General features: G+C 35.8%; 1 protein-coding gene across 4 annotated transcripts in view; it reads left to right on the forward strand.

Moving 5' to 3' along the window:
• Nucleotides 1-15,736, forward strand: part of KIAA1328 (KIAA1328 ortholog) — a 371,762-nt gene that overhangs the window by 214,468 nt on the left and 141,558 nt on the right. For all 4 annotated transcript variants that reach the window (XM_068562570.1, XM_068562569.1, XM_068562572.1 and 1 more), the window contains one exon: nucleotides 14,902-15,575. In XM_068562570.1, coding sequence (XP_068418671.1) covers nucleotides 14,902-15,575 — 674 coding nt within the window. The remainder of the gene's footprint in view (nucleotides 1-14,901; nucleotides 15,576-15,736) is intronic.

Genomic DNA, 15,736 nt, shown 5'->3' on the forward strand with positions numbered 1-15,736 from the left:
GACAGTTCTGTTAGCTCTTTAAAGATATCATGCCTTTGTCTTTTGGCATGCATAATTTCTAGTAAGAAGTCTGCCATAGTTCTTTATGTTCTGTATGTAATGTTTCCTTTTTCTGTGGTTACTATTGAGATTTTTTTTCTTATCACTAGTTTTCAGTTATTTTATTTGGATGTGCATTTCTTTATATTTTTCCCACACAGGCTTTATTGAGCTTCTTCAACAAATTTGAAAAATTTTAGACTTTTATCCTTTCAAGTATTTTTTCTGTTGCTGCCCCCCCGTTGTTTTCTTCTGGCACTCTAGTATGTGTGAGTGTGTACACATGTATGTATACATATATGCATGTATATATATAGAAACGCAAATATTCATACATAAAAACATTAGATTGTTTCATATTTTACAAATGTTACCAATATTCTGTTTCTTTCTCCCCTCCCCTCTGTCTTTCACTGACTCACTCATCTTTTTTTTCCTCTCTGCTTCATTTTGGATAATTTGTCATTCTGTATCTTCATGATCACTGATCGTTTCTTCTGCAGGTATCTAATGTACTGTTCATCTCATAAAGTGAAATTTTCATTTAACACGTTATATTTCTCTTTCCCAGAAATTCCATGCTTAAAAAAATATTTCTTACATTTCTCTCCTTATCATGTTTTCCATGATATCTTTGAATATATTTGTAGTAGCTCATTTTAGGTCTTTTTAAAATAATTCAATCATTTCTGTTATTTTTCAACCTCTATTGATTGATTTTCTTCTGGTTATGGGTCACATTTTTGTTTCTTCATTTGTCTAGTAATTGAATGTCATACATTATTAATTTTCTGTTGTTCAGTGCTGAATTTGGTTGTGTTCCTCTACAAAGTGTTGAGGCTTGTTCTAGACAGCAGTAAGTTTGCTTTAAGATTAGTTTGATCAATTCAAGGCCTTTATTTAAGCTGTTTCAGAGTAATTCTAGTTTAGCCTTTACTCCAGGGTTAATTTTGCCGCACACCTAAGGTGTGGCCCTTTTGTGATCTGTCTTGAATGCTGTCGTATTCATTGAGACCTCTCCACTCTGACTGGTATGAATTCCCCCTCTCTTGAGTTTTGTGAACTGTTCTTTTTTCAGCTTCCCCATAATTGTTCTTTCCCTGGAGTTCCTCATGAGTTTTCATCCTGCACATGCACAGATTGGTATTCAGCCAAAGACTCAAGGAGACCCTTATGCTCCCTTCCCTTGGATACTTAGTCCCTCAAATACTAGCCATTTCTGCTTCCCCCAACTCTAATCTCTGATTCCTCAACTCAGTGAGATTGCTGGGCTCCATTTGTGTTCCTCCTTCTCTGTGCTGCAATTTAGAAGTTCCCTTCAGGCAGAAAACATAGGCTGTTGTTGAATTCACTGAATTTTATTCTTTTCTCTCAGACAACACAATCTCTGCTACCTGTTTCCTACTCTTGAGATAGGTTTTTCATAGGTTTTTCTTCTTTTCTTGAGATCAGTTTTTCTTGTTTAAGTTTGGAGGTTCATTTCTGACCTACTCAGGACTGGAAGCAAAAATCTGTCACTTTCAATTTAGTGAATATTTTTGCTAGGTAATAGAATTATTTTAACCTTAAAAGTCATTTGTAAGTTTTATTATTGTCTCCTTGAAGTTTGTAAAGTGCCTGCTTTTCTGTTGCTTTTTTATGTGTCCTTGATTTTTAGCAATTTTACTATGATGTGCTCTGTGGTGGATTTTGGCTTTCTCTGTATTTATCCTCCTTTGGATTCACACTACTTCTTAAATTTGTGGCTTGGTAACAGTTTTGAAAACTTCTCTGTATTATCTCTTCAAATATTACTTCTTCCTCATTCTGTCTTTTTCCCTTCTTCTAGTATTATAATTACATTTATTTTAGGCTCTTATCATCGTGTTTCACACATTCTTTTATATCTCTCCATCCTTTTATGTCTATCTCTTCATGTTAGTCTAGATATTATCTTTGGACTTTTATTCCAGTTTACTAATTGTCTCCTCAGATATATCTAATCTGCTGATCAGTTTTTAATTGTATTTTAAGTCCTAAAATTTTCATTTGATTTTTTCTAGTTTCCAGTTCTCTGCAATATCTTCATCATATCATTTAATTTCTTCATCACATAAATCACAATTATTTTACAGTCCATGTTTGATAATGTCAATATGTAAACCTCTTGTGGTTCTATTCCTACTGACTTTTTTTTTTCTCTTGTAAGTCTGTTATTTTTATCTTTTTGTATGCTTGATTATTTTTTATTGAATGTTAGACATTGTCTGTGGAAAAATTAGATATAATATGAGTTTCTGTTTGATGTTATCTTTCTCCAGAGAGAATTTGCTGCTGCTTCTTGCAGGCAGTTATCATGGTTCAAATAACCTTAACCCAGTCTTAGACTGAGTGGATTTGAAGTCCAACTGTAGTATGGGCTTTTCTATTACATTCTTATTACTAGCTTTTTAGGGGTCTCAATTGAGAGTCTGGGGTTTTTGACAGGACCTCTTTCTTGGAAGGCTCTGAAATCTAAATTTTGTTTCCACCCCTGTGACACTGCTTAAAGCTCTTCTCAGCTTCTCAGCCAGCACTTCCTTCTGTCTTGAACAGAAGAGTGGCAACTAATGTAAAGCTAACTTTTCTTGTTTACCTTTTTTTTGGGTGGGAGGGGTTATCTTGCTGAGCGCTTGTCTTTTTTTTTTTTTTTTTTTTTTCTTTCCTTCTTGTTTACCTTTGATCTGGGATCTTGGCCCTTCGTGTCCTCACTACGTTGGTAACACTTCAATGCCTTCAAACAGATTTTTAAATATATAATATATTTTGTTCTCATAGTTATTCATGAAGGGAGGTTTAAAACAAACTAACCTACAATGTATTCTGTCCAACCCTTTTGAGAATTTGGAGGTACTGGATCCTGATGGAATTCTATAGGGTACTTAATCAACAAATTGTAGAAAGGTTGTTGGTACCTTCCTCCTGCTATAGTTCCTTTTTGTGCCTTGGCTAGACACCTACTCTCTACTGAGTCCCCTTACTCTCTAAAGATCACTCAATATAATGTGTAGATCTAAACACTTTAATTTTAATTATACTAATTTGTTTAGTTAGTGTTTTGGTCTATGATAGGTCTTCCTTTCCTTTTTTGTCTTTTACTATCTCCCATTTATATTTCATGTCTCGATTCCTTTAAGTACTGAGTAGATTATCTTGCCTTTTGTTATTTCATTTGCTTCCAACTGCCCACCACAGATGGCTTATTGGCCATCTTCTGTATTAGGTGGGCATAAACAATTTAAAGAGAAACTTCTTTAACATGGCAGTTACACCATTTGTACTCTGCCACCTCTCTGACATTTTGGCTCCATTCATTCTGCCTCACCCTGTCCACCATGCCCTGGACTACTTAGAGTTCACCATACATATTTATTTTCATAATCTCTGGTTTTCTACTCATATTCTCCCCACTGCCTGAAATGTCCTACCCTACATACACTATACACCTTCACATATAGCTTTATCATTAATAAACTCCAATCTGTCTTCCATAATTTAGTCTAAATGTCCCCTCTATTATGAAAATGCCCCAACTTCCCCTCCCCCCACTAAAGGCAAAGGTAGCATCACTAATGGTCCTCAACTCTTTGCAATAACATTCTTATCACATAAAATGTTTTCCTCCTTAGCCAAAATTTGAGAGCCATGAATGTTGGGATTCTCATCAAACTTTGTATTCCTGGCAGCTAGGACAGTATCTCACGGACACTTCCAGATGCCCGTCCTCCTCACTCACCCCAAGGTGGCAGCCTATACCTTTGGGTAAAATTATAGAGCAGGAGGAGGATAGTAATACCAAATGTGTTTATCCATAGTATTTTGTTTATATATACTCTTCCCTTCTATTGTTAAACAAATATGCAAGATTTGACTTTTAGCTGCAAAAGTTTTGCTTATTTACGTATTATTGCTTATTATGTATATTGCTTAATAATGTATCATTTTAAGTATTTTTTTAAACAGTTCTAGGACTGTATTTGTTTGGGAGTATCTTTTACAAATTGGAGGACACCCTTAACTGAAAAAGGATTGGGGGAAAACGCAATTAACTTTACAGTTTTGAAAGCCCTGCTTGTCCAAAATTTTCATAAATCTTCCTTCTGAACTTAATGTTGTCTCTCTCAAAATATGTCCGCCTTGTTTGTGATATGAAAGTCAATTATGTCATGACTGATACTTTTTTAATAACTCAAAGTAGGAATCCTGAGGCAGTTAGTTGCCTTTTATTCAGGTGTGTCTTACAACCAGTCTGTTTGCCTATCCCTAATCTAGGTTGATATAGCACACATTTTGTGGTCTTTCAATATAGTTTCTTGTTTTAAAACCATTTCATCGAACATTTTAGAAAGTAATATAATGATCTGCTTTAGGTTTAGATTCTCATCTCAAAAGCAAAAAGTGCTCTTGTAATTTACTGTTTCATAGATCCAAACCAAATAAGGCATTGAGATCCCTATGTTTATTGACCCTGTGTAATGAGAGATATAGTTGGAATTTTTCCTGCATTTATAGAATTTTTATTAACTTTTAAAGACTTATTGGAAATAAGTACTTATAGAAGAAGTAAGTGGCTCCTGCAAAAAGTACAATATATTTTATAATAAGTAAAACTAAGTTATCAAACTCCTTAGGATACAAATCAGGTCATTTAGCTGTTGCTGCTCCCGCCTCCTGCTTACTGGTTGATTCCACAGATATTTATTACTTTAAGTATCTTTTATTTATAAAGACCAGTGTCATTGAAATATGAAGTTGAGAGTAACATTGCCCCTCTCCTCAAGTTCCGTACAATGTGTACTGGAGAGGGGCCAAACTGTATGCAAAAAAAAAAATTATTGAGCACCTATTATCTCGAGATACAGCAATGAATGAAAGTGATGGTATCTTTTGAGGTCACTGCCCTCAAAGATTTCACTATTTCCACAAGGAGAAATGTACATTCTTACACATCACAAAGAAAGTTAAAGATGTGAAAACAGCTAACTGTGATAGAGCAGGATGAAATAAATACGGCAATAAAGGGCTGAACAGAGTTGTCCTGGGGTGCCTCCTGGGGAAGGCACAGCTTATCTGAGCTTGGGAAGTGAGGGAACTACAGTGGGAGGCAGTGGTACTAAGCCAGCCTTAAAACAATAGTAGAATTTTAAAGCATAGAAAAAGGAGTTAGGGCATTTGAGTACTAGGAAATTTCATCACTCATTTTATCTTTTACTGGTTTATAAATGAAATCTTTTCTCTTGGTTTTTTACAGTAAACTAAAATAGCTAGTAAAAAATGTTCTAAATTTTTAAAAGCCGGGATTTGGTACTATATAATTAAAGGACTAAGAATCCTAAAAAATCTTGAGCTCCAAGAGCTTGCCCTTTAAGGGTGACCACCTCTTTGGTTTGGTAGTTTTTTGTTCATTCAGAAATGCTTCTCATTAGGTTTCTTCAACATTTCCGGTCTGCAGCCATTTATATGGGGGAAAAAATGAATATGGAACACACTAATCTTTAGTAAAAGGACTGTGATTCACTTTGGGAAATCTTGATATAATAAAGAGCCTGGTTTTACCTTCCTCCTATTTCCTGCAAGTAGGCTATAGGTTATATTTCTTGGTATTTCATAAATGCTCTTTTTCAAGAGAGTTTATTTTTATTTTCTAGTCTCAAAAATATAACACCAATACTTTTTCCCCTCAACCAACAACATAAATGCATTCTGATTTCCCCTTCAGGGACAGTTGGTCACATTCAAATAGTGTTAACTTTATGTTTTCTAGAAGGTGTATTAAGAATTCTTTGTTAAAGCTTTCCTTCATTTGGCACAAACTAATCTTGTTTGCTTCCTTTAAGAAGAAAAACTGCATTGAAACATCTTGCCTACATGCAGCTTTTGTTTCCATCCTTGAGCCTGACTGTTACTAGAGGGATATGTGAGAGGGCAGTGAGCCCCAGGATACTCTGTCCAAACGTAACGCCAAGGGAGTGGCAGGGGAAAACTGATGTAAGCTCTTTTGGATCATTTTCTTGTGCTGCATCCCTAACTGAATCCAAGTACCCTTGACTTTATTATTCAATATGTCTTGTTTTCATTTTGTACCTGTGAAGATTGTCCTCACCACTTCTAATTTGTCTTTGTCTCGTTTTCTCTATAAAAATTATTTTAGCTTCTTTCTGATCTTCATTAAATAATTAAAACTAGCCTTGGGTATCTGTTTCCTCTTGTAGATTTAGAAAACCATGTATAAAGCTCCTTTTTTTTTTTCTTTTAGCAATTATGATCATATACGTGGAAGTGATTTGAATCAGTATCACTGTTATGTATTTCTATGGTGAATGATTGTCCCATCCCATCAAAATATTTAAATCCCATCAAATATTTAGGACTCTCCTCACAACTGTATTTTTGTCTTACTCAATCTTCATTTGTGTCTCTCTCAGATTTAGTGACCAGATAGATAAATTAAGATGCTGATTTAAGTTCTTGAGCATGTGAGTCATATAAGGCAGTAATGTTAAAACACAGAATTTGCTAGGGGAAGTAGAACCAAGGGGCATTCAGTAATTTTGTAGTATGTCTGTTAGTTGATAGGTGAACATTTACTGATTGGTAAATTTCTCATCTATCCTTTTCTTTTCTCTCATTTCCTTGGGGTACAACAACCCAATCCCTGGGTTTTTCAGCACTGAAGGATAGCATAAACTATAGTGCTCATCAAACCCAACCATTTTACTAACATCTAAGTTGCCTAAGAGATGTAAAATGACTTGCCAAAAATAATAGAATTCCTAAGTAGCTGTACTGGAATTCTAATCAAGGTATTTTGACCTTAAGTATACTGTCAATTATTCTGTGCTCTATATTCATTTTTATAGCAAATCAACACATTCCAGCTTTCAGGAAATGCAGTAATGATTAAAGAATATGAGGTTTAGCCTTTTCTGAGTCTGGTAATTGCTGTTAAAAATTTTGGCAGGCCTATGGTGTATGTATCTTAAGAGTTGGTACCGCATTTGGTATCTGTTGCTAGTATTCTGTCTTTTGTACAATCTTGTGTGCCTGTACTTTTTAAATCTCATAATTATTGACTTCAGTGCCTTTTAGATTCAATAATCCTAGGTTGTGCCACAGTCCCTATGGGAAAAAGAAAAAGTTATTAGAGCCTTGCAAATGTGTTTGACTGCTGCATTCTGTTACTTCCATTGATGACCTACAGCTTTAGCGATTGTGCAGTGGAGAAGCTTAAACCTCGAGGGCCCATTAGATTTAACTTGTTTGCTGCGTTGATATCTATATGTTAAATGACAAGAGAGTTCAGGTTATTGAATAATTTAAAATTCAGCTCTAATTGGTGTCATATGACCTGGAAAAGGGCATGGATGATGCCAGGAGCATGCTGTGAATTTCTTATAAATAATTCATAAATTAGATGATTCATTTGCCTGGATGTCTTGCTAAATGCCAAAGTTTGTAAGTTATAACTGATGATATAACACCTGTAAGTATTTAGTTCATAACACTAGAAGGTAATCTATCTTGATCTTCTAGCAAAATCTGCCAGTATAGGAGAGTTAATTGCACTGGGGAGGATGAACATTTATTTGGGATGAGACTTTGGCAAACCATACAGCGCAGCTGTTGCATTACGTAGCTTCTGTCAGCTTGACAACTGGTTCATGTAAGCTTGACTAAAAATGCAGCTTGTCATTCTGTGCCTTATTTTATATTAACTCCAAATGTTCTGGGTAATACAATGACCTGCCCCACACACAGTAGTTTAGGTTTAGAAATATTTATCTAGCTCTTGAATTTCTGACTTCATCATAAAATAAAGAGGATAGGGGGAAATTCTGAAGTTACAAAATTGAGATTTTTATTCTTATAAGGCTATCAGTGGGAATATGAGGATTGTTAATAGGGTGCTTGCCAGGATCGTAAATTATTATTTACCATTAGAGAAATGAATACCAATAAGATCTGTTGGTACTATTGACTAATCCTGTAGTTAACAACTCATAAATGCATTGTAAGTAATCTCTTCCTAATTATGTAAATAACAACCTGTTGCAGGAAATAATTACTGCAGTTTAGTTTGGCTCTCTCCTTACGGCTCATAGCAGAGATTGGCCAGGCCTGCAAAAATGATTTGCAGAAATTTATACAACATCTTTGTTTACTTGTTGATGGTATTTCACGAAGCAATACTGCAGTTATTTTTTATTATGTGAGAACACCGGAAAGCCCTAGATTACCATAGGAATGTGTATGTTCCTATATGTACCTACACACCTGTGTGTGCTTCCATGCATGCATACAAGATCATATCATAAATGGTTATAAAATAGACATCCTTTATTTTCTATGAAGTCTTTTAAAAATATCTGTCATATTTTAAAAGGGTATCTTAAAGATTCCGAAAACCTTCCAACTCAGAAATTTACTGACCTTCAGTATCAGAAAATTCTTCTTTGTGTCGAAGATAAGTCTCTCACACTTTTTTTTAAACCTTCTACCCAAATTAAGAGATATTATGCTTCTACTCTGTCATAAGCCAAGTATTGCCTGCATTTTCTCCTCATCTTTCTTTTGTACAGTAAATCCCACAGCATACCCTGTCAAAGATTTTATGGCTTCATTTCTACCACATCTAGAGTCGAAAGATGTAGCCAAGATTATGGTACCTTTTATATAAGACAAATCCTAATATGCCACCATTTTGAACTTAACTTTTTTATCTGTTGTTTTCCATAGATCATTTTCTGTCTAAACTTTTTTTTTTTTTTTTTTTAATTTATACAATGTGTTTGTCCTGCCCAGGTATATTCTTCTACATGCTTTATGTTTATTTCTAATTAAGCACTCCAACTCATTTTCATCACACAGAAAACATGTAAATAGATAGCACATCCCAAGTCATATTGTTCAATTTGCTTATTGAGTTTTGACCATATCTTAGGATATTCATAGACTCCTTTAAATGGAAGAGCATGCAACGTAATTATCAAGTTCACTTGGCAAACTGGGGGATGCTAAATCTAGCTAACTGTATCGTTTTGTACAACTCACAAGCTAAGAATGGTTTTAGCTTTTTAGATGGTTGGGAAAAAAAGAATATTTCATGAAATGGGAAAATTACATGAAATTTAAATTTCAGTGTGTCTACCAATAAGGTTTTCCTAGAACAGTTATTCATTTATGTATTATCTCTTGCTTTCACACTACAAAAGTATAACTGAGTAGTTATGACAAAGTCTGTATGGACTGCAAAGTTTAAAATGTTTATTGTCAGACCCTTTACAGAATAAATTTGCTGACCCCTGCTATATAGCTATGAAAATACAGCCACATGCAGCACCATGTATGAACTTCACAAATATAACTTTGGGTGAAAGAAGTTAAACACAAAAGAATGTATATCATATGATTTCATTTATACTTTAAAAATAAGCAGGTAAAACTGGACTCTACTATGGATATTTAAGCAGAGAAGTATTAAAGCAAAGAAGTGATTCCCATTAAAGTCAAGGTAGTCATTCCCTTTGGCAAGAGAGGTAGAGAGTGGTGATTGCTCAGGGCCATCAGGGTCTTCTGAGTACAGAAGACAAGGGTCGTCTTCTGTATCTTGGATGGTAGTTACATTGGGCATTGCCTTGCTCATAACTGTTTTGTGTACTTTCCTATGTTTAATGTATTTCATATTAAAGAATTTTTTTAAAAAGATCTACAGCAGGAAGCAATGGAAGACTACGGATTTGGAGTGAGGCATAGTCCCATGTCTCACATATTGTATTGATGTGACCTTGGGAAAGTTGTGTTGATTCCTTGAACTTCATTTTCTCATCTGTAAAATGCTAATTATAATAACTACCTTACAGAATTGTTGTTAAGAATAATAGGTTGAATATGTAAAACATTTAGCACAGTATATGGTAAACTCTGAGTTGAGAACAGCCAAAGTGACAGGGTGTTCTGGGAGCATGTTCTGCATTCAGTGGTCAATGAAGGTGACCATTTAGAGCCAAGTTATCTCATCAGAAACAATTTGCATGAAATTGTCTTCCCTGACCTTCATTTTTCATTTCTCATCTTCACTCCTTTAAAAATTATTTTGAATTATTTAAAAATATTAGTTTCAACAAGAACTTCATAAAAGACGATATCCAAATGACCAACAAGCATATGTTCATTAATATCATTACATATCAGGGAAATGGAAAATAAAACCACAGTGTTATTTAACTATACAGGCACCAGATTGTCTAAAAATGAAACACACTAGCAAGTGTTGCTGTGAATGTGAAGCAACTGGGACTCTCTTAATTTGCTGATGGGGCTATGAAACAGAATAACCACTTTGGAAAGCTTATTGGCTGTTTCTAATAAAGTCAAATATGCCTACCCTGTGCCCAAGAGAAACAAATGCATATGTCTAAAAAAAAGGCTTGTATGAGAATATTCATAGCAGCTTTATATATAATAGCCCTAAACTGGAAACAACCTAATCCAATAAAAGAATAAGCAAATTTTGCTTTATTCATACAGTGAAGTACTATGCAGTAGTAAAAAAGAATAAACTATTGATATACACAACAACATAGAAGATACTCAAAAATTATGTTGAGCTTAAGAAACCAGGTACAAAAGGGTAGCATACTGTATGATTCCATTTATATGAAGTTCAACATAGGCAAAACTAATCTATGATCATAAGAATCAGAGTAATGGTTACTCCTGGGAGTGTGAGGATGTGATATTGACTAGAAAGGACACAAAGGAGCTTTCTGGGGGTAATGGAATTGTTCTATAACTTGATCTGGGTGATGATTACATGGGTAAATGCAAGTATAAAAATTCATCAAGCTGTACACTTAAGATATGTGCATTTTATTATGTATATGCCTCCACTTAAAAAAAATTTAATTTTGCCTCCATTTAAAATTTATTATGCCTCCATTTAAACAAATATCTAATGGTTTCTAAGTTAGTGTTATATATCTGAAAAATTCATGTCAAACCCATATACCAGAGACAGCAGTTTGGGATTTGTTGTTAGTTTAAGCCTTAGTTAAGAGAAGTTATATTTGTAAATATCATATAGAAAGCATGGAGCAGCCCCAGAAAGAAAAATACATCTGTTTCATTTAGGCCCACTGTGACTTCCGTGTGTCCCAAAGGCAAGTTAAGCCCCATCCAAAGCACTTTATATGAATTATCCCATGTAATCATCACAACAACCTTAAGAGGCAGTGCAAGATGTTAGTGTTAAGACTGACATCCTTTATATGAAGGAGCAAGATGAAGAACCTCTCTGTTATCTCAAGCAATTCAACTCTGGCCCAACTACAAACCTCACTGTAGCAAAATAAAGATAGATAACTGAATTCATTCTCCTTGAAGACAGTTCAGAGATAATCTGTCGTAACTGAACATGCCCCTTGGTGATCTCACCCGACTCCACTCCCCCCACACACATACACAATGTTCTCATTGAAAGAAGTTGGGTAAATATAAGGTTTGTGTTTCCTTTTTGTAAATTAGTACCCTTATAAATTAGCACCCTTGATAACTGCTCATCTGTCTCACCACCACGTTCAGTTTTGATGTAGCTGCTGTTTTTAATCCCTGTTTTTCTGTTGAGGAACCTGAGGCTCAGGCAAGTTGAATAATATGCTATATTAGTTTTTTATTGCTGTGTAACAAATTACTACAAATTTAGCAGCTTAAAACAACACACATTTACTATCTCACAGTGTCTGTGGGTCAAGAGTCTGGCATAGCTTAGTTGGGTCCTATGCTCAGGGTGTTAGAAGGCTGCAATCAAGATGCCAGCTGGGCTACATTCAGTGGGTTGTTGGCAGGATTTATTTCCTTGCGTACGTATGGTAGGGGCCTCATTTTCTTGCTCACTGTTGTCTGGAAACTGCCTTCTGCTCCAGAGGTCATTGCCACATGAGCCCCTCCATAACCCATCCCACCCTATGTATAATAGTTTGCCTCTGCTAATCCCAAACTCCCATTCCTTCCCGCCCCTCCTCCCCCCGCCCCCGCCCCCCACCCCTTGGCAACCACAAGACTGTTCTCTATATCTGGGTCTGGGGTTAGCAGATGCAAACTATTATGTATAGGATGGATAAACAACAAGGTCCTACTGTATAGCACAGGCAACTATATTCAATATCCTGTGACAAACTGTAATGAGTATGAAAAAGAATATATTGGGTTGGCCAAAAAGTTCATTCGGTTTTAAGTAAAAATAAAAGACACACTTTTTCATTTTCACCAAGAATTTTATTGAACAGTGTATTCACTAACTGAACGAACTTTTTGGTCAACCCAATATATATGTGTAACTGAGTCGCTTTGCTGTACAGCAGAAATTAACACAACATGTAAATCAACTCTACTTCAATAAAATCTTTAAAACAAAAGCCCTCCCACAACACAGTAGCTTATTTCTTCAAGGCCAGCAGGAGAATCTCTGATCTTGGAGAGGGCATCAGACCCTCTGTTAAAGGGCTTACCTGACTAGGTCTGGCCCGCATGAGATAATATCCCTTTTTATTAATTCAAAGTCAGCTGGAGCCTCAGTTACATCTGCAAAGTCCTTTTTGCCATATAAGGTAACATAACCACAGGATTGATCTGATCATATTCACAAGTTCTACCCTCAAGGGGAGGAGATAATACAGGGTGGGGACACTAAAAGGATGGGAATCTTGAGGACCATCTTAGAATTCGGTCTGCCAAGTTGCACAGTCACCCAGCAGGTAATTGGCAAAGCAGTATTCTCTTTGAGCAAAGCATGCATGGAAATCATTAAGTTGTAGTGCCTCTCAAAAACATAAAAGCTAACTACAAAAAAATTTTAGAAATATTCCAAATACCTGACATTTGTGAATAATGTAACACTCAGCACCGTTAAAGTAAGTGTAAGCTATGTAAATACCTAAAAATGCACATATGTAAATAATGTTAAGGAACAAAAATGAGAATATAAAATAATATATACATGCTATCTACTGTTACATTAATGATACATGGATTAGAAACTATATGATGATATAAGATAGTTGATTTAAGTTTCTGGACTTTTAAAAAATTTATTTCTCATTTTAAAAGTATAATCTATAAAAAGATGGTTTATCATACAAAATAGCAGGTGATAAATGTTAAATATTTCTGTTGACAATAAGTGCTACAGAAGTTCAGAGTAGGGGAGATTAATGTGGACTAGAGTTTTCCTTCGGGTGTAAAATAAGGTTAATTTTTTTAATGAGGTAGTTTATCATAAATTTTGCCCTAGGACTAGTTCCTTTTATGTAGCTTGTCATCTGCTCAGTGTCATCTGCTCAGCATATAAGATTGCGTGGCTTCTTTGAAGAGGCCCAAGTCATCTCCCCAGATGTGGCTCATTCTCATTTAAATAGAACTCCTTTAACATTGCTTTAGAAACTCAAAATCTTAAAAGAGTCATTGTAATAGCCCTCTTTTATCATAGGAGAGGAAAAATTGTATTGCTATATATATGTTAGGTGACACTTTTTACCAGTCAGTTCATCATTTTCAACTATTGCAAAGTAAATTGGTGGGATTTTTTTTCCCCCTCTGCTAGGGAATCTCAATTATTCATTCATTCTAGAGTACATGTCTCTGGAATACATAACCATCTCAACTGTTTATGAATTAGTTCTTACTTTAAAAGAAGTTGGGGCGAACTGAATAATAGCCTCCCAAACATGTCCATGTCCTAATTCCTGGAACCTGTAAATGTCATTTTATATGGCACAAGCGACTTTGTATGACAAGAGGCTTTACAGACGTGATTAAAGATCTTGAGATGAGGAAATTAGCCGGGATTACGTGGGTAAGCCCGATGTAATCAAAATGGTCCTTAAAAGAGGGACAAAGGAGCAGTCCAATGGCCCATGGTACAGACCAGTGGTTCTCAAAGTGTGGTTCCAGATTGGAACTTGTTAAAAATGCAGATTCTCTGACTCTGCTCTGGAGTTACTGAATTGGAAACTCTGGGGAGTAAGCCAAGCAATTCACATTTAACAAGCCCTCCAGGTGATTCTGATACATCCTAAAGTTTGAGAGTCATTGATATAAACTAAGTTTTGCTCTCCTTGATAAAACAGGCTTGAGGCTAAAATGCTGGGAAAACTCACTCTATTGGCCTGTCAAAGGTTGTTTGCAACTGCTTCCTTTCTGCCTGAGTTCTATCAGACTATAATCACTTGAACAGCTTAATTGAAAAATCACTTATGTTTACAGCTGAAATTAAATATGTTTTGTATTTAAATAACTGCTTTTGATTAGAATCATATTTTGTGGAAAGTGGTTGGTTTTATGTGTGTGCTGTAAAGATATTTATAAGAACTCATCAAATTTCTAGCAGTAACTAACATCCTGTTCAGTATAAGGTGAAATGTTCTACATCAAATCTCATGCTGTGTAATGGCCAATCAAAGGATATTTAAGGTGGCTGAATGGATTTCTTTCTTGGCTTAGTATTCAAAATTAAACACTTTAAGGCATTAACATTCAATGTTTTTCTTCTTCTCAAAGTTGATGCTATATACCCCTCATTATTTGCAATTCCTGAAATCTTGCTTAAGCAGCGAGTGGCAACACTTTCTTTTTCTCATCCTTGTGGATTTACTGAAATGTAGATTGTTTGAAAATGAGATTAGCTTTATGGCACATGTCTGTTTAGCTATGTGAATACTATCATTTATTAATTAAGAAGACAAAAACACAGCTTTGTCTTGGTAAACATATATCACTGATTTCTGAAAAGTCAAAAGAACTCCTTCTGTTGTGCTCTTATTTGACAACTGATCTTGCGGTTCCTTTTAGGTATCCAATAGGAAAAGCACTCTCTGGTCTTCATCTGTGGAACTGGATGGTTCCTACTTGAGTGCAGCCATACCACAAACCCACACTCAAACCAAGCAAAGGCCTAAGTCTGCAAATCAGGACTCAGCTTCAGAATTCCTTGCGGAATTTAGGAATAATTCTTTGAAACCAGCAGCCCTTCATTATCCCAAAGAGGATGTGGACAAGGTGCCATCAGAGACCAGAACATGTAATTATGGATCCCCAGGGAAAAAACTAGTAGATGCAGTCGTTACAGAGAAAGTTCCACCAGAGGAACTGAAGATGAAGGAATGCCAACACCTTAAGGCTACTCCATCTAGTCAGTGCTGTGGTCATAGACTTTCTGAAAATGCGGATCATGTTCGTGAGAGCCATCCGACAAGCATGGTCCCTCAGTATTCCAAGACACATCTGGAATCATGCAGGTATTGTGGGCTTTCCTGGGCATCTCTGATGCATGGCCAAGGGGCACTGCAGCCTAGTGAAACTGATGTCAAAAAGCAGCTCTCAGAAGATAGAAGGCAGCAACTCATGCTTCAGAAAATGGAGCTGGAAATTGAAAAGGAACGCCTTCAGCATCTACTGGCCCAGCAGGAGACAAAACTACTCCTAAAACAGCAGCAGCTGCAGCAGTCTCGACTGGACTATAACTGGTGAGTCCTCCCTGTTCTTTCAGCAGTGTCTGTAGCTTGGAGAACGCAGTATCTGTAGCTTGGAGAACGCAGTATCTGTAGCTTGGAGAACACAGTATCTGTAGCTTGGAGAACAAAGTATCTATAGCTTGGAGAACACAGTATAAAATGGCAGCTGTGTT

The sequence above is a fragment of the Eschrichtius robustus genome, chromosome 14 (genome assembly GCF_028021215.1).
Source record: "Eschrichtius robustus isolate mEscRob2 chromosome 14, mEscRob2.pri, whole genome shotgun sequence".
In the NCBI taxonomy this organism is placed as follows: domain Eukaryota; kingdom Metazoa; phylum Chordata; class Mammalia; order Artiodactyla; family Eschrichtiidae; genus Eschrichtius; species Eschrichtius robustus.